General features: G+C 50.6%; 1 protein-coding gene across 2 annotated transcripts in view; it reads right to left on the bottom strand.

The window, feature by feature from the left end:
- TSPAN9 (tetraspanin 9) overlaps nucleotides 1-20147 on the bottom strand; it is a 207195-nt gene that overhangs the window by 89318 nt on the left and 97730 nt on the right. Inside the window, exon 3 of one of the 2 annotated variants that reach the window (XM_060246172.1) lies at nucleotides 16286-16365. In XM_060246172.1, the coding sequence (XP_060102155.1) occupies nucleotides 16286-16348 (63 nt within the window). In that variant the 5' untranslated portion in view covers nucleotides 16349-16365. Of the gene's footprint in view, nucleotides 1-16285; nucleotides 16666-20147 lie in introns of those variants that run through there. The other variant, XM_060246171.1, reaches the window with a different exon arrangement.

Raw genomic sequence — 20147 nt, 5'->3', positions numbered from 1 at the left:
GGACACTGTACTTCTGTTGGTACAGCCCAAAACTGCATTGGCCTTTTTAGATACCATATCACACTGCTGACTCATGTTCAGCGTATGGTCCACTAAGTCCCCTAGATCGAACAGACTACTGCTAAGACAAGTCTCCCCCATCCTATAACCATGCGTTGGATTTTTCCTTCCTAAATGCAGAACTTTACATTTATCCCTGTTAAAATTCATTTCATTGGCTTCAGCCCAGTTTTTCAGCCTGTCAAGGTCATCCTGGATCCTGTCTTCTACTGTATTTGCAACCTCTTGTCAGGCTCTGTTCATTTAAAACTTTGTTTTAAATTACTAAGTCTGCTTTCTTGTGAGCTTCAATGAACCCCCGCCTGACACCTCTCCCAATTTGGTATCATCTGCAAATTTAATAAGCATTCCCTCTATTCCTTCATCCAAATCATTGATAAAGATGTTGAACAAAACAGGCCCCAGGACAGATCCTTGAGGCACTCCACTTGTCACTCCTCTCCAAGAGGATGAGGAACCATTCACAAGCACTCTTTGGGTGCGATCTGTCAGTAAGTTACAGATCCACCTAACAGTAACAGGATCTAAACCATATCTTACCTATTTGTCAACAAGAATATTACATGGAACATTATTGAAAGCCTTTCTGAAATCAAGATAATCAAGTATTCCCTTGATCCAGCAAGGCAGTAACCCTCTCAAAAAAAAAAAGAAACCCATATAAGGTTAGTCTGATGTGACTTGATCTTGAGAAGCCCATGCTGGCTCTTAGTAATTACAGACATCCTTCCTAAATGCTCAAGGACTGACTGATGATTTGTTCTAAAAATTTTCCGACTGACAGATTGGTAGTTACCCAGATCCTTCATCAAGCTGACAGACTGGTAGTTACCCAGATCCTTCTTTTCTCCCTTCTTCCAGCATCTCACCTGTTCTCCAAGAATTCTCAAAAATAACGGCCAGCGGCTCAAAAATTACATCCACAAGTTCTTTTAGTACCCTTGGATGCAGTTCATCTGGCCCTGAGGACTTCGTTTCATTTAAAGAAACTAGGTGTTTATGTACTAATCCTATGCCGATCCTAGGCTGCAACTCCCTTTCCTTATCTTATGTTGTTTTTGACATGTTGAGCACTGTTTCCCTCACAAGAGAAGACTGAGGAAAAGTAGGAACTGAGCAGTTTTGCCCTCTCTTCATCACCTGTTACAATTTCACTTTCCTGCCCCTGCAATGAGCCCACCATGTCCTTGCTTTTTCTCTTGCTTTGTACATAAGAAAAGAACAGCCCCCCCTTTTTTATTGTTCTTAGTATGTCTCACTAACCTAAGCTCATTCTGAGCTTTAGCACTCCTAACCTTCTTTCTACAAGCACTGGTGATCTGTTGATGTTCATCCTTGGTTGTAAGGCCTCTTTCCATCTCCTAAACAAACCTTTTTTATTTCTCAAGTCCTCAGAGAGCTGTTTATGGAGCTACCTTGGCTTCTTTAGGCACCTCCCATTTTTCCTTCTTACAGGTATAATTTGTGATTGGGCCTTCAATATTTCACTTTTAAGAAACTCCCACCCCTATCCAGCTCCTGAAGTATTTCTGGCCATGGGATTCTACTCAGCATACCTTTAAATCTGTCAGAATTTGCTTTCCAGAAACACCATGGGAGGGGCAGGAGGGGGGAACCAAACCAAAATCCCTGAAATCTTCAGTGGGATACAAGCTGGGCCATTATTTTTGCAGAACTTTTGTGCTTTGTGTAAATTTAATTTTGCATGGCTTTTTTTTTAACCCAGAGAAAAAACCCCACTGAAAAACTATGCTGAGGTGGAGGCATACAGTGAAGGGGGGTGTGTGATTTCAGTGCTCTGCATCTCCAGGCCAAAAAAGGCCCTGGTTGGACCCAGCAAAGCCCTTCAGTCCCACAGCTCCCCCCCGCCCCGCCCCTGTCTGGCCCTTCCAATCACAGCCCCAGTCAAGGAGAGAGACCAAATCACTCCTCCTCATGACAGGGGCAGAGGGGGGGGGGGCGTCTGCCCTGGTGGTGAAGGATCTGAGAGACCTTCAGAGCAGCCAGTGGCTGGAGGGAGGGGCTGGTGCCTAGCCCTGAAGAAAAGAGACCCCAGATGGCTAACGCTCCGGTGCTTACTGTTTCCGGATATCAATAAAATAAAGACATGTACAGACGTGACGCCTCACCTCAGCTTGCCAGTGGGAGCTCTGCAAAGTCAGCAGCAGTTCCCTGACCCCTTCAGCCTTGCTGTTATCTGGCCCCCAGGAGGTCTCTGGGATGAAACCGGGACTCCTGCCCTTCCCCCCCTCATCCCAAGAGCAAAGGGGAGAGGGGGGAGGGGCCCCGTGGCAAGCAGGGGCAGAAGGGCCCTTTGGGCCCTCCAGGCCCAACCTGGCTGCTCCCCTCAGTCTCCACTCCCCCCCCCCCCCGCACACGGGGAAGAGCCGTCACCTGCTGCCCAGGGCGGGAAGGCAGCAAAGGGCACTCCCCCCACCCCCGACTCAGATGATGATGACATTTGATTTATATCCCGCCCTCCACTCCAAAAAGTCTCAGAGCAGCTCACAATCTCCTTTACCTTCCTCCCCCACAACAGACCCCCTGTGAGGTGGGTGGGGCTGGAGAGGGCTCTCACAGCAGCTGCCCTTTCAAGGACAACTCCTACAAGAATTATGGCTGACCCAAGGCCATTCCAGCAGGTGCAAGTGGAAGAGTGGGGAATCAAACCCGGTTCTCCCAGATAACTTATGGTTAATTGTATTCTAATTGTATTTTTAACTCCCAGATAACTTATGGTTAATTGTATTCTAATTGTATTTTTAAATGTTTTAAACTGAAGTGTTTGAATTATTATGCTGTAAGCCGCCCTGAGACACTTAGGTGAGAAGGGCAGGGTATAAATCTTAATATATATATATATATATATATATATATATATATATATATATATATATATATATATATATATATATATATATATATATATATATATATATATATATATATATATATATAAAATAAATAAATAAGAGTCCGCACACTTAACCACTACACCAAACTGGCTCTCCAGTTTGAGGCAGTCAGCCTGAGGCAGTCTTTTAAAAGGAGGACCCGTCAGGCATGAGCTGCTGGTGCTTTGAACCCTCGAGGCCCCCTGGGTGGGCAGCCTTCCAGAGAGCAACGCTGGCCACTCGCTTCCACATCACCTTTTAAAACTGTTTGTACTTTCCACAGAATAAGCACTGCGTGAAAGAAGCGGCCCCCATAGATACCAAGCAAGCTGCTGTTAACAATAATAACCCTTCGCATTTGTGTCGTGTCTTCAGGCAGTCAAAATGCTTCGTAGTGCCTTTTAATGTCCTTACACGGATCCTGTAAGATGGGTTAGCATTAGAACTCCTCTTTTGCAGATCGGGGGAGGGGGGATGCTAAACTACCTGGAGCCTGCCCGGGAAACTGCACACGTCACTCCAAGACGAGGCTGGCAGGGAAAGAGCACCAGGGGGAGGGCAGAAGCCCTCCCTCCCGCTGCAGTCCCAGACGGACTCCTGGCCCTACCAACTTTTCAGCCAATATCCCCCACAGCTGCTGTGTGGCTGCAGGGGAAGGGGCTGGGGACATCTGGGGAAGTGTCATGTGTAGCCTGGCCCAAGCAGCCAAGCCCACCTGGGGAGATTTCTGCCAGCTCTCAAGTTTTCCATATTGCTTTAAAGTCCAAATGCTTGGATATCCGTAGTTCCTGGATTACCCCAGTTCGTATCTTCCCCATGGCCAGGGGGGCTCAGAGCTGCAGTGTGCCCCCCCATGGCAATCCCTCCCCCTTCTGCCTCTGCTTCACCAAGGAGGCCGGGCAGAGGGGGGGTCTCTGCATGAACGCTGTTGGCGCCATGCAGCATTATTGGGGGGGGGGCGGGTCTGGGAGAAGGGAGGGGGCGGCAACTCCCTTTTGGCAAGTTAATGCTGGCAAAAACAAAAGAGTGAGAGACACATCAGCAGGCTTTAATCCTGGACTGGAGAGATGGCAGGTTCCGCTTCATGGCAATAAAGTGCTTGAGAAGAAGCAAGCTCAACACTGTAAAAGGAGGAGGAGGAGGGCGGGGGGGGGGGTTCTGGCTTCCTACCACTGCCAGGCATATGGTCACCCCATTCGTTCAATGCCGCCGCTTCCTTATCCCCTCAGCTCAGCTGGTTCTAATCTCTTCAAGAAAGCAGTGCCAGATGGTCAAAGCACACCTGATAAGAGCCACACGGAGTACCTCCAAGCACTGTGAATTTTGTGGAGGGAGGGTTGCGGGGGGGGGGGGGGGGCAGCTCTTCAGACCACTTTCCCTTTCAATATTTTTTGGGGGGGGGAGGGGGAAGACCCAGGACTCCTCCGGAGCCTTCCAGACTCTTCTCCCCAAACAGGGCGCAGCAGCAGGAGCCCCACTTTTCAAAAAAGACCTTTTCTCTCGAGAAACGAACGAGTCACTCCACACAGTCCGGGGGAGGGTCACCCTGCCCTCTGAAAGGCCGCCTTATGCGGCTGGGCTAATTGGGGACAAGGGGATTTATTAGGTCGTGATTTTTTAAAAAGCTTTTACAAAACATAATATGCCCACTGAAGTAACAAAAGGACTTCCAAGAGGCCCTCTGTGACTTTGAGTGAGTTTTCCTTCCCCCCCATCGGGCCCCAGGAAAGAAGAAGAAGAAGAGGGGGCCCCCGTGGGGGCCGCTGGAAGCCCCATGGCTTGCCAGGAGGCGGAAGAGCAGCTCTCCTTCATTTGTGGACTGACTTCATTTCTAGTCTGCCTTTCTCCACCCCCACCCCCCCACCCCCGTGGCCAGATGCTGCCCCTCTCTTTCAGCCCCACACCAACCCTGTAAGGCAGCCAAGGCTGAGAGGGTGAGTGACCGGCCCCCGGGGGGGGGGGTTCCATAGCTGTGGGGGGATTTGAACCCAGGTCTCCCAGATCCGAGCCCAGCCCTTTAGTCACTGGGGCCACAGACATGGGTGGCCAATTCAGGAGACTGACTGGGAGCCCCACGAGTCCCCTCCTTCACCTTTGCGCAGCCTTTCATTTGATTATGAGCATTTCCTGTCTCAGTCTCTCCCCTCAAGAGCCCAAGGGTGGCTAATGATGACTGACAAAAGAAGACCCAAATGCACATCACGAAATTCACAAGCCATTGCACAACAGACAGATCCAGGTGGGCAGATCCGTGTTGGTCTGAAGCAGTTGAACAAAGCAGGAGTCAAGCAACCAAGCTTGATGCAGAACGTCAGCTTTCGTGTGCCCTCTAAGCACAACAAATGCTCTCTTGGACTGTCTGGCCCAACCACGTTCCCTAAAACAAGAGTGAGAGCCATCCATTCCCGGCACTCCACAATGTGGTCCCCCCAACACCAGAGTCCTGGGATGGGCAAGGAGACTCAGCCAGCCGTTGGGAAATCAGCTTTAGCCACCAGACTCCCAGACCGTCTTTCAAACTAAACCACAAGGCCCACCAAAACACCCTGACTCTCAACGGCACCCATGAGAAAGCAGCACCCTGAGGACAGACAGACAAGCAGCAAAACTGCCTCCTCCCTACCCGGCCGGATTTGTTGGCTTGCTGGCTGGCCTGAGCCACTGGAGCGCAGCTGGAGCGAGCCAAGGATGTCTTGTCGGGACCATGATGGGCCCGGTTGGGGACTACACGCCCCTCCTTCCCCAGGCCACGATCCTGGCCTGAACTGGGCACTGCAGTGCTTGGGGGAAAGAAGTTCTCCACCTGGCTGTGGGGCAAGCAAGTGGATTCTGGGAGATCTTCATCAGACTCATTCGAAAAGTATCGTCATCAAGTGCTCTGGTCCAAATACTGACCTAGGACATAATTCCGTCTGGGTGGGATCAGCCACAGGGGTCTGTCGCGGCAGAAATAGACAGGAGTTTAGCAGCTCCTTCAAGATGAACCAGATTCCAAGACAAGCTTTTGTGAACGAGAGGCCACACCTTTCCCTCCTCCCTCGGCAGACAGACCCCTGATGCAGGAGGGATGCCCAGAAAAAGGACAGAGTGACATGGAAGGAGGCAGAACTCATGCCTAATAAAGAGGGTGCTCGGCCCCCTTCCAGTCTGTGTCCCATCCCAAGGGTAGCAGGTAGTGGGGCCAGGTTGGAACACTTGCCTCTGTCATGGGTGTTATGCAATGCCAGGTCCATAAATAACAAGACCTCGGTCCTTCGGGATTTCCTGTTTGAACAGGATGTGGACCTGGCTTGTGTGACTGAGAGCTGGGTGCGAGACGGGGAGACAGTAGCTCCCCCAGGATACTCGGTCCTTCAGCAAACATGAACTAGCGGGTGGGGGGGGGGAGAGGTGGCTCTATTCATATGGGAGGCTTACTCCTTTGGGGCGCTCCTGTCACCAAAGATCAATGGCATTGAATGCGTTGGTTTGGCATGGGATGTTGGGGAGGGTTTGGCGATATGGCTGGTGTACCGTCCACCTAACACACCAACCAGCACCTTACCGGACGGGCATTGGAACACCCAAGGTTTTTGATCCTGGCTGATTTCAATGTCCATGTGCATGACGCGGCCTCGAATCAGGCGGCGGACCTAGCATCATCCATGGCAACACTGGGACTCTCCCAGTTTGTTACAATGCCCACTCACCAGGCGGGACACATGCTGGATTTGATCTTTGCAGCAGGAATTACAGTGGACTGGGTTACTGCAGAAGCAGTGCCAGGGTCGGACCACTCTGCCCTAAAGGCTTGTATGGATGTCCCACCTCAAACCTGTTTAGGCGGCGAGCGAATTTTAGCTCACACACGGAGCCTGATTGACCCAGAGCGGTTTCTGATGGCTCTTCAGGATCCCTGGTCCCCTGGCAATTCTCTATATGATCTAGTTGAGTCTTGGCATGGCCGACTCTCCAGGGTCATTGATGAGATTGCACCACGGCCCCTCTGCGCCCCCATTCTAAGCTAGAGCCCTCTGCGCCCCCATTCTAAGCTACCCCGGAATTGCAGCTGATGAAACGAGGGCTCAGACGGCTAGAGAGGCAGTGGTGACGGACTTGAGACGAAGCAACTTATAAGATAAGAACATCTTATAAAGAGTTTATAAGGTCCTATGAGATTGCAGTCAAAGCCACAAAAAAAGTTTACTTTACAGCCAAGATTGCGTCTGCAACTTCGTGCTCAGCGCAATTGCTTAGTATAATAATGTTTTATTTATATCCCGCCCTCCCCGCCGAGGGAGGCAGGCTCAGGGCGGCTAACAACTTATCAATACAATAAATTATACAATAGGTATTAAAAACAGCATCTAACCTTAAAACATTCCAGTTTAAAATTAAACATTAAATATTTCTGGTGCTATTCCATCAGTAGATATGATGGTGGATCTCACTTAAGGCGAATCCATCAATCGTTCAGTCAGACAAAGGCCATCCTTAAAAGGATGGTCTTGCAGGCCCTGCGGAACTGTTCGAGGCTCCGCAGGGCCCGCACTTCTTCCGGGAGCTGGTTCCATAGGTGTGGGGCTGCAATAGAGAAGGCTGGTATACGGGTGTTCTGTAGTTTTGCCTCCTTCGGCCCAGGGATAGTCAGTTGGTTCTTCCCCGCTGACCTCAGTGCTCTCTGGGGTTCATATGGGAAGAGATGGTCCCTCAGGTAGGCAGGTCCTCGACCATATAATTCGGATGCTTACAACAATGCCGCAAGGCAGACAAAATCTTAGGGGATTGGATATTAGCTGTGAGACTTTTGCTAATTTTTTCACAGACAAGATCTCATCGCTCCGCAACAACCTGCCTGCCGTAGTTGAAACAGTATGCAAATTCGATTCCCCATGCCTGTCTTCCGGGCCAGCCTTGGATCATTTTAAATTTCTCTGTTTGGAGGAAGTTGACAGAATCCTCTCTACTGTGCGCCCAACAATATGTGATCTGGACCCTTGCCCATCCTGGCTGATTAAAGCTTGCCAGGGAGAGCTCCGATATCCTATACTGGGTATCGTAAATAGATCTCTCTCTCTCGGAAGGGCTTTTTCCAACATCTCTTAAAGAGGCGGTGGTCCGCCCTCTCTTGAAAAAGTCCACTCTAGACTCGGTCAAATTGGCACAGTCTCGAATTTACCCTTTTTGGGTAAAATTATTGAGAGGGCAGTAGTGCTACAGTTACAGAGCTTTCTGGAGGATGCTTCCATCCTAAATTCTCACCATCTGGCTTCCGTCCAGGCCATGGGACAGAGACAGTTTTGGTCACCCTGGTGAATGACCTCCAGCGGCATCTGGATTGAGGCAGCTCGGCGGTACTGATGTTGGTACACCTATCGGCTGCGTTCGATACAGTCAACCATCAGCTACTGACCCACTGTCTCGCCAACATAGGGATCTAGGGGTTAGCCTTACAGTGGCTCTTCTCTTTCCTTTGTGGCCAGGGACAAAGGGTATCAATTGGGGGAGAATTGTCTCAGAGACACCCTTAACTGTGGTGTGCCTCAGGGGGCGGTTCTATCCCCAATACTGTTTAACATCTATATGTGACCCCTTGCCCAGATTGCCCGGAGGTATGGGCTGGGTTGCCACCAGTACGTTGATGACACGCAGCTCTATCTACTAATGGACGGCTGACCTGACAACATCCCAGAAACCTGAACCAAACACTGCAAGCTGTGGCTGGATGGCTTAAACTGAGCTGATTGAAGCTGAATCCAATGAAGACAGAGGTCCTTTGCCTGAGTTGCGGCGGTCTGTGTCGGGGAACTCCCCTACCAACTTTTGATGGTGCGACACTGACAACGGCACACAAGGTCAGAAGCTTGGGGGTGCTACTGAAGTCCTCCTTGACAATGGAGGCCCAGATAGCAGCAACTGCAAAATCCGCCTTTTTTCACCTTAAGCAGGCAAAACAGTTGGCTCCTTTCCTTGACCGAAGCAACCTGACAACAGTGATCCATGCAATAGTCACCTCGAGACTGGACTACTGTAATGCCCTCTACATGGGGCTGCCCTTGTCACGAACCCAGAAACTACAGCTAGTGCAGAACGCAGCGGCTAGGCTGTTAGTGGAGCTGCTCAGGTGGGAGCACATACAGCCAGCGCTGCAAGAACTGCACTGACTGCGAATAGTATACTGGATTCGCTACAAGATGCTGGTCATTACCTTTAAAACCCTTTATGGCCAAGGACCTGCCTACCTGAGGGACCATCTGTCCCCACATGTTCCCCAGAGCGTACTAAGGTCAGGAACTCAACACCTCTTAGTGATCCCCGGACCGAGAGAGGCGAGATTGACAACTACTAGGGATGGTGCCTTCTCAGTGGCAGCCCCCTACTGGTGGAATCAGCTGCCGGAAGAGGTTAGGGCCTTGCTGGACCTTACTCAGTTCTGCAAGGCATGTAAGACCACACTCTTCCAGCTGCCTTTCAGCTGACCCTTGAGACCTATAACAGCAGGAGGAATCCAGCAAATATTGACACCAGGGTAACTGAATAATACCAAAATGTTATTAGTACCAAGTGTTTTAAATTGTTTTATTAATTGACTTGATTTTATTACTAGTGTGCTAATCTTTTATTGTTGTTATGACCAATGTTGCAAACCTCCCTGAGTCTGCCTTGGCAGGGAGGGTGGGGTATAAATCGAATAAAGTGAACTAAACTAAAAGTATGTGGACTACTTTTTCCTGCTAGAGGTGAGGAATCCTAGATTTCACTTCCGTAATTAACTCCGACGTGACTAAGAAATTCCAGATTCTTGCTCAGTACTGGGAGGCAGATAAAAATGTGAAGGCCAAGAGTGGGGGTGAGGAAAATATTTCTTCCAAGACCTACTTCTTAAGGCAAAACTTTTCATGCCAAAAAGATGCAGCTTGGGAAGACTTTTTCCGTTTTCCCAATGGAAAAATGGGGCGATTGGGGGGATCCTGAACAAAATCTCATATGCAATATATTCTTTTTGTGTGAAAGCAACAAGCACTTTGACCTACAAAGCATTTCATCCATTCCAATTCTATAGCATGGAAAAGCCTGAAAAGCCTTGGGGAGCAGGCATGGCCACGGACATGTTCAGGAGCAAAAATCTGGCACGAACTCAGCCCAGTTCAGAGCCTCCGAACTTGGCCAGCTGTGGAGCACCCTTTCTCATGGCCACAGCAAGCCATGGCAGGGAGAAGGAGGGGGGATCACCCAGGTAGGATTAAAAGGCTGGCATCCAGGGGCCAGCCATTTAAACCTAACAGGGGGGCTGTTATGTTTAAATGGCTGTAAGACATTAAACCCCCTCAGTTTTGCTTTAAAGTGGGGGAAAGCGAAACAGACAGGTCAAATGGCTGGCAGCCAGTTACCCCTTTCCAGACAATCCCTGCTTTCTCTCATTTGTGGCATGCCACAGCTGAAAGGGAGATCCAAACTGGCCAGTTTGGTTTGGGACATTTTTGATTCAGGAACTGCACCGAACCCCAAACTGAACCAGAATGCTTAGGTTTGTACCCATCCCTATTGGGGAGCATTGCAGAACACTGGGGAAAAAATCTTATACTGTAGACCAGGGATGGCCAAATTTGCTTAATGTAAGAGCCATATAAACATCAGATGCCTGAGAGTGGCAAGACAAACAAATATTACACGCACATCTTTATTCAAACTCTTAAGACTTTCTTTCCTCAAAAATATAAAATACATATGTATGCACTTTACCACAGAGCCATGCTAGAAGGAGACTTAAAAAAAACAACCAGAAGCTGGGACTAACCATTCCCATAAGACCAGCATAGGGAAAGGTTAGGGAATTATTTTTTTGCACCAGTTGGAGAAGGAAACCCACATATAGCCTATAAATCACTGACCACAGTTTGCATTATTATGCATCTCTCTTCGCCTTGACACCAAGGTTAGTAAATACAGCTCCTACAAGAGCTATGAAACTAAGGGGGAACCCTGCACCACCCTCTTTAATTCCATCCCTCCTTCCAGTGGGACAATCTAATGAGAGGAGGCACCTAAGAAAAGGTGCAAAGTATTATTCCAGGTGAACCAAGGGACACTACAACTTCACCGCCACTTCTGCAGCTGCCTGGAACCTGGCAAGAGATTAGTTAACCCGCTTATTTCTAAAGCCCAGTGCAGAAGGGGTTGCAGCCATTCCCCCACTCTCAGCAGGCCCACAAACCTGTCAAGGAGCAATGGCACTTGGCCAGCCACAGCCTCTGTACTGCCCAGCCAGCCAAGAGAGGGAGCCAAGCCCCTTCTATCAGAGCCACAGCTTGCTCAGCTAGGCAGCAGGGCCTGCCATTGGCTATCCCAGTGCACCTCACAGAGGAGGGGTGAGGACAGCCTTCACCCTCAAGCCACCATCACTGCTTGCCAAGCCAAGGGCTACCACTCAGCCAGTTTGGTGTAGTGGTTAAGTGTGCGGACTCTTATCTGGGAGAACCAGGTTTCATTCCCCGCTCCTCCACTTGCAGCTGCTGAAATGGCCTTAAGAACATAAGAGAAGCCATGTTGGATCAGGCCAATGGTCCATCCAGTCCAACACTCTGCGTCACACAGTGGCCAAAAACCCAGGTGCTATCAGGAGGTCCACCAGTGGGGCCAGGACACTAGAAGCCCGCCCCCAAGCACCAAGAGTACAGAGCATCCTTGCCCCAGAGATTTCCATCTATTCCTTGTGGCTAATAGCCACTGATGGACCTCTGCTCCATATATTTATCCACTCCCCTCTTGAAGCCATCTATGTTTGTAGCCGCCACCACCTCCTGTGGCAGTGAATTCCACATGTTAATCACCCTTTGAGTGAAGGACTTCCTTTTATCCATTCTAACCCAACTGCTCAGCAATTTCATTGAGTATCCATGAGTTCTTGTATTGTGAGAAAGGGAGAAAAGTACTTCTTTCTCTGCCTTCTCTATCCCATGCATAATCTTGTAAACCTCTATCATGTCACCCCATAGTCGTCGTTTCTCCAAGCTAAAGAGCCCCAAGTGTTTTAGTCTTTCTTCATAGGGAAAGTGATCCAAACCTTTAATCATTCTAGTTGCCCTTTTCTGGACTTTTTCCAGTGCTATAATATCTTTTTTGAGGTGCGGTGACCAGAATTGTACACAGTATTCCAAATGAGGCCACACCATCGATTTATACAGGGGCATTATGATACTGGCTGATTTATTTCCAATTCCCTTCCTAATAATTCCCAGCATAGCATTGGCCTTTTTTATTGCAGCCGCACACTGTCTCGACATTTTCAGTGAGTTATCTACCCCAAAATCTCTCTCTTGGTCAGTCTCTGCCAGTTCAACTTGTATTTATAGTTAGGATTTTTTGCCCCAATTTGCATTACCATGTACTTGGCCACGTTGAACCTTATTTGCCATGTTGATGCCCATTCACCCAGCCTCAACAGATCCCTTTGGAGTGCCTCACAATCCTCTCTGGTTCTCACCACCCTGAACAATTTAGTGTCATCCACAAACTTAGCCACTTCACTGCTTACTCCCAACTCCAAATCATTAATGAACAAGTTAAAAAGCTTCAGATCCAGTACTGAGCTCTGTGGCACCCCACTACTTACCATCCTCCACTGCAAAAATTGCCCATTTATACTCACTCTCTGTTTCCTACTAATTAACCAGTTTTTGATCCACAAGAGGACTTGTCCTTTTACCCCATGACTCTTGAGCTTACTTAGGAGTCTTTGATGAGGAACTTTATCAAAAGCTTTCTGGAAGTATGTCACTCCTACAGAAATCTGTTTGAAGCACCTCACAAAGCGAAAACAACACAATAAAATTCTAAAAGCAACAACACAAGAGCCATCAACCCTGAAACAAGCCCAGGGCACAGCCAACAGCTGAGGACAGCATTCAGGAGCACCCCGCATTGAGCACCACACCGTAGTCTTTAGGCAAGACACAAGCCATACAATCAGCTGTGAAAGATGAAGGGCCTCCGGCCAATGCTGAGAGAACATTTGAAAGAAGCCCTTTTGGGCCACTCCAGACAACTGCAGACAAGTCAATGCTCCTCTGTCCAGGGCAGCACGGCTAGTGTGGGAGGCGGCTTCTCAGCTCTCTTGAAGGGACACCCATGGCGGGGAGGGGGGGCATCGTCAAGGTCGCTACTTACTCATCTCCCAGCAAGGACTCCAGGGAGTCTGAGAAAGCACATTCTAGGGCAGTGGCCCAAATTCTTGGGAGTCCAGACCCAGGTGGGCAGCAGCTGTCTCGGTCTGAAGCAAAAGGACAAAGTTGGAGTCCAGGAGCACCTTGAAGGCCAACCAAGTTTTATTCAGACTGGAAGCGGAGTCCTATTTTGCCAGAGATTCTAACCTGCTTCTATTTCGCATGCTTAATCGCTGCCCACCAGCTAGATTTAATTTTAATTTGATTTTTTTATTCATACCCCGCCCTATCCCGCAAGCAGGCCCAGGGCGACTTACAACGTTAAAAACTTTACGACGACATTAAATAAACCACATCCAAACAAAACAATCTCATAATTACAGGATCATCGGATTGGATCAAAACCAGGATCCACAACATTGGCATTATATGTAACTCTGCCCACTGTGCCCCACTCCAGTGCCTGACGAAGGGTGCTTCTAGCACAGCAAAGGTTCCGTTCTGAATAAAGCTTGGTTGGCCTTTCAGGTGCCCCGGACTCCTCCTTCATCCTTTGAGGGTTGAGCAGACTCCTGCATACAAGCCCCAGGGTCCTGCTGAGAGGCAATTTGCTCAGCAGTACGGATTTTTGCCGTTTAAAAATGTATTTCCACTTTTGCCTTTCTCACAGGGACTCAAGATGGATCACACATGGTGAGGCAGGAGGTGGTTTTGTGGTAGCCTTGCACTCCTCTTCCTCCTCCTCCTCCATCTCTGGCTCAGTCCCGGCTCCCTTGGCAGGCTGGGGTAGAGGACTGAAGGCAGCCACAGGGCTTGGCCAGTGTTTCAAGGGGGATGGGGACAGAATATCTTGACTGCCTTGAATGACAACATTTCCAAATTGGAATGAAAACATGAATGAGTGACCTGGGCCTTAATCTCGACTCTTCCCGTAAACCAAAGGTACATTTAAAAAAAAATTAGACTATAAGGTTAGGTTAGGTTTATTCAATTTATATCCCGGCCTCCCTGCCAAAGCAGGCTCAGAGTGGCTCACAATTCATAATGAAACAATAAAATATTTAATGTCACAAAGTCTACATAATAGAAAGCCAGCCACTGAAATACTTACAAATTGCTCTTCGTGCCTAGTCTAAGGTCGCAGTGACGGTGATCTTAGATATGCTGGATCTTAGATATGCTGGGGGGGGGGGACACGTCATTCCTCTGTAGTGTGTGGCCCCCCGCCAAGCCCCATGGATTTCTTTAGGCTACCTTTATTCTTGCCTTTCCTTCTAACCCCTGGGCTTCTTCCCCCTGCATTCTGTATGTGAGATTCCTCAATGGAGCTCTATTAGCCCTGTCCCCAGCCAAGCAGAGCTATCTGAGGCATGCAGCCCTAATCCCAATTCAAATGGCTGGTCTCGATCAGTCATTCATAAACGGTGGCGATAGGACCACCCACAGTCCTTGGAGCTCTTCTTCCACTTGCCCTAAAGACACAGCCGGGGCAGGGGGGGGGCGGGGGGAGGAAAACTCTAAACAGTCAGAAGTGCCAAGGAAGAAGCAGCCCCTCTTCTCTCAAATGGAACAACCTCTACCACAGGATTAGTGGCCTCAGCTACTTACACGGTTTACCCCTTTACTGGACCACAGCCATCTTAAATTTTAAATGGGTTTTAAATTTTAAATGTTGACTCCCATGCCAATCCCACCCCTACCCCGTGATGGCAATAAAATAAGAAAGCAGGAGCTCTCTGAGGGTTGTGGACACCACACACGAGGCAGGAAGCTTCAGGACCGAGCGGCAGGGGCTCTCCGAGGGTTATGGACACCACACATGAGGCAGGAAGCTGAACAGAAGACAACCCCAAGTCTAAGACAAACAAAACCCCTTCCACTAGATCAATCTCTGTAAGGCTAATCTCTGCTACTCCATGAAGTATTTCACCTGGGGGGGGGGGGCAGGAGGAGGCCTGTGGCCACACAGCACCTTCATGTTTCTTCCTGTGGGGGCAAAGAGAGCTCTGGGCAGAGGGGGGGATTTAAACCACAGCAATGTTGCATGGGGAGACGGAAGCCCCCTCAGTGCTGCAGTCCTGCATGGGGTGGTCCCCTGTCCCCCCCACCCCCACCCTGAGGAAAAAGCCCCTCCTTGTCCTCATGTCAAGTTTGGAGCCCAGACAGAAAGAGGCAGCCCCCAGGGAGCAAAAGGATCTTTGGAACTCTGACTTAAGCCTAAGCGATGCAACTCTGCTGCACAATCCGGAGACAAGTGAGAGAACCATCACTGGCCACTGGGCTGTTTTATCTCTGCCTGATGACCTTGAAGGATCAGCCTCCTCTCCACTGACCCACTGAGCTGTGGGGGGGGGGGGGGAGACTCTTCATCCTGCTCGTTCCACCCGGCTGGCTTTTGCTCCATCAAACACCAAGTGGCATCCAAATGTCTCAAGCACAGAGAATTTAAATTAATTTCCTTGCTTAAAAAAAAATCATTAAAACAATTTGCTGACTGACATTATCAGCCTGGTTTCTCCTGCATCTGTTCCTGCCTTCTGTCATTGTGCTCTCCTCCTCTGGAGCTTCCACGTCTGCTCCCTGGAGTATCACACCTGCCCCCCCCCAAAAGGCTGTCCCCCCCTTGCCTGCCAGCTGAGCACAGTCCTCAGACCAACAAGGGAGAGGCAGAGGCAGAACCCAAGAAGCCGTTTGCCATTTGGGCGGAAATCAGAAGGGACAGGCTGGCCGGGGAAGAACGGAGCAAGGGGGTGAAGCCTGGGAAGTCGCTTGTCACTTTCTTGCCTTTTTGAGGCAGGTCAGCCAGATGAGCAGGGGCAGCTGGGAGATGCAGGCTGAGGTGCAACTCCCCAGGAAAGGAGCCAGATGGCAGAAGGGAAGCAACGTGGGCCATTTTGACCACTCCATGGGGGGGGGGGGGAGAGTTCCCTCCAATGCAGCCTGCCCAGGGCCCCTCCCACTGCTCTCGTCTCTCGCCAAAGTGCACTCCCTCTGAAGACAGCCAAGAGGCCGGGGAGGATTGGGCCCTCTGCAGCACAAATGCAGCACCGTCATTATTCTGTGCAGGCAGAAAGAAGCAGCAAGAGGGAGCAGAGAGGCTGGGGGGGTCTGTGTAACTGTCAGGCTGGAAAGAGACGCTCTGCTCAAAATGCCGCAGGAACGAAGGAAGACAATAGAAGCAGTACTCACCCAGAACATTAAATTGAAAAGGAACATCATGTACTTCAAGCAACACAAGCAGCCTCTGGCCATGCTGCACTTCTGAAATTCTAGAAGGAAAACAAAGGACAGATCCAGGTAAAAGACCACATATTTGCTGCTGCCGCCGCCTTTGGGTGCTTTGCCCTTGTCGCCAGTGACGCCGCCAGTCCCTGCTCCAGCTGCGTTGTGGGGACTCTGCTTGCGCGATCCAGCAGTGCCGTAGAAAGCGCCGGCCGTGAAGCCGCGGCCAAACTGCCTGCCTGAGGTAGAGGGCTTGGCGCAGTCCGAGTCCTTGCTCTCCAAAGATGGACTCCGCCGGATGGAGGACTCCTCGCTACTTGACTTCTCCATGGTGTCTCTTGGCCCAGGGCTCAGAGGGGAGCCTCAGCATGTCTCTGCATGCAACACACCACTCCGGCTCAGCTCCGCCATTCATGAGCGGCCGCAGGCTGGCTTCTGGGGGCTTCACCCACTCATTCCATCAGGCGCCCCAAGCCAGACGCTGCCGGCAAGATGCCCTGCATTCATTCCCTCTCTGCCACCACCCTCACGCCAAAGCAGGCCTCCGGGATGGGGACCTCCATGCCCAGGTCTCATGCAGCAGCACCATCTCCCAGGCTGCCTGGCCAAAGCTGCGGTGCGTCACTCAGCGCTTCATTCAAAAGAGCCACAAAGTTCTCTGGCCCGCCCTGCCGACCAGCTCTGATCTACAGGCAGCAGATGGCCCTGGTATCCGTTTCCACAGGGGCCGGGAAGGCACTCTCTCACTCACTTTCCCTTCTCTCTCCTGCCGCCTCTGAACACCCCCTGCTCTGCTCCCCCCCTCCCCTCCCCTCCCCCCGGGCTGGATCTCGTTCCGCTATTAGGTCACCCTCCCTCTCTCTCTCTCTGCACCACACAGCACCGCACCGCACTGCTGCCAGTGTGAAAGCATCAGCAACTGCCACTGCTGGCATTTCCCACAGAAATCCTCGCTCTAACTATATCAGGTCATAAATCCTCCCCCTCCCCCTCACAAGCACCTCCCCTCCTGCTTTGCATCCTGCCAATCAGGAGAAACCTCCCCCCCACACACGCACACACACTCACGCAGAGGATCCCATCCTCCTCCTCTATGACATAAGATCTTTAATAGGATTAGTGTTACTCTTTTGACTACACAAGTGCATAACAAGAAAATCGCTTTTAAATGTCAAGTGCTGTTAGCTGTTTATGCATTTGAACTACGAGGCAGGTGCCTCCGATGTCAAGGAGTGCAAGAATCAGCAAGGGATGCCCAAGCCGCCCAAACCTCACGATAGTCTGTCTGGTTTCTTGCAGCCGAAAACAGATGCTGAGGACCCAGCAGCCGCATGCGGCTCCCTCTGGTTGTGGCGCTCCCAGCCAGGCAGCGTGCTCTCAGCCGGCCCTGCCTGCAGCATGACACCCTCCAGCACAGCACAACCCACTACAAAAGAGGTACACACACACACACACACACGCTGATCAGCCAACCTATGCAGACTCCAAGGAGAGAGTGCGGACACCCCCCCCCCCAGAGAAGGCAGCAGGGCGTGGGCAGGATAGCCTGGCACCTTTTCCCTCCCAGATGTGCAGCTGCAATGTTTCAAAGGAACACCTGAACATGGGAAGTCCTAGGCAAACCTCACGTGTGCAATCCTGGATGGGCCTCATTTGAGACTACAACATCCAGGGACGCCTGGGAGCCTCTGCAGAAACTAGCCTGGGGGCTGACAGGCGGTGAGGAGAGTGGAGTCATGCCCACTGCCCCCACCCCCCACAGACACACATGCAGCTGAATGTCTGCAGTCAACCCTTCTGCGTGCCCACAACACCCCCCCCACACACACACGCACTTGTGTACACCTCAGCAGCACCATCCTCAGACCAGGGCCCTGCTTTCTGGAGCATCCCTCCCCAGTCACAGGCACACACACACCCCGGCTCCCTTCCCGCAGACGCTCAGCTGGACTTGTGGGGATCCCCCCACCCCACTCCACATGCAGATGAGCAGCTGTCAGTCTGACGCTTGTAAGACCCTGCAGCCCAAGGAGGGGGCGTGAGTAAGGGGGCAACTTTTAGGGATCCCCAGAAACAAGGCGTCAGATCTGAGAAGTGCTCCTGTGCAAGGAGGCCGTGAGGAGGAGTGGGAGGACTTGCATTCCGGGCAGCAGCAGCTTCAGCACAAGGGCAGGGCTTGGATTCCGCCCTCCCTCCGCAGCGCCCCTTTCCATTTGCAGGTGAGCGCAAAGGGCAGCAGTCCATGGCAAGAAGTAGCACAACAGAAGAGAACCCAACAGGTGAAGAGTCTGGGGGTGATTCTGGACACCTCCCTCTCCATGGAGGCCCAGATCACAGCGGCTGCTGGGTCTGCCTTTTTCCATCTACAGCAGAGCAAGCAGCTCGCACCATATCTATCCCCCCAAGACCTGGCTACAGCGACCCATGCAATGGTCACTTCCAGGCTGGACTACTGTAACTCGCTCTACGCTGGCCTACCCCTGAAACTGATCCAGAAACTGCAGCGGGTGCAGAATGCGGCAGCTCGCTTGCTGACTGCATCATCTGTACGGGTGAGCACATGGCCGGCACTCCGCGACCTGCACTGGCTGCCTATAGAGTACCGGATCCATTTCAAGGTGTTAGTCTTGACTTTTAAGGCCTTGCGTGGCCTGGGACCAACATACCTACGGGACCGTCTCCTCCCATATATGCCCCGGAGGTCACTTCATTCAGCCTCCCAAGATCTTCTGATAGTCCCCGGCACAAGAGATGCCCGTCTTGCCTCCACCAGGGCCAGGACTTTCTTAGTCCTGCCCCGACCTGGTGGAATCAGCTCCCTGTGGAGACCTAGGCCCTACCTGGTCTATTGGCCTTTCGTAGGGCCTGAAAAACAGAGCTATTCTGTCAGGTCTGGCCTTAACTCTGGCTCACTCAAAGAGCATGCTGGGTAGAACCAAAGTGTAACCAAATGCTGCTAGCTAACTCTCCCCTGTTCCCCCCTCCCTTCCGTAGAGAATGTCCCTGCTTTGAAATGGTGATGTGTGAAAAGTCTTATCTGAACCTTCTCAGCTAAGGCTCGGGGGAGACAGGAAGCCTGGGAGTACCAAGGCCGCGGGCCTCTAATCAACATGACAATGTATTAGTAACCTCTATGTGTGAATGTTCTCTTTGCTAGATTCCCCGGCCCGTAGAAATCCCTTTGAAGTGTTCCTTATATGCAATGTATCTATTATACGGTCTTCAGTCTTTTCAAGCTCGGGCCAAGGCCGCAAGTAACCAGCATCAATAAACTAATTCTTTGTATCTACATCGACTCGTTATTGAATCTGCAGACTTGACATATTCTGCCAGGTCATTGGATGAGGCAGCGGGCATCTATTCATCGATCAGTTGGCCTCCCCCCTACTGCCCTACTGGTGCTGTATTGTGGTACTACTTGTGCTATACCACCTTGCTGTCATGCCATCTTGCTGAATTATTTTGCTGCACTTGATGAATGTTGTAATTAGTTTTATTATGATTTTATTGTGATTTTATTTGATGTACTCCACTCTGAGCTCCCAATGGGAGAACGGGAAGAATATAAATAAACAAATAATAATAATAATAACAACAACAACAACAACTGCCTTTGAAACCCAGGGGAGGGAAGAGCTAGAGGCTGCACAAATACCAGCTTGGGTTTTTAATTAAAGGTATTGAGTTATTCCTATGCAGTGTTACTTGTGCTCTTTCTTTAAAAACAGAAGTGAATCACCCACATCTCAGCCTAACGTTTGGGGAGGGGGCATTGGGGATGTCCGCAAATACGTGGGAGTTTATTAAAAGTTTGTTTAAAGGTATTGTA

Source organism: Heteronotia binoei, chromosome 9, assembly GCF_032191835.1.
Source record: "Heteronotia binoei isolate CCM8104 ecotype False Entrance Well chromosome 9, APGP_CSIRO_Hbin_v1, whole genome shotgun sequence".
In the NCBI taxonomy this organism is placed as follows: Eukaryota; Metazoa; Chordata; class Lepidosauria; order Squamata; family Gekkonidae; genus Heteronotia; species Heteronotia binoei.
The sequence above is the reverse complement of the archived record's forward strand: the minus strand, read 5'-3'. Positions and strand labels throughout refer to the sequence as shown.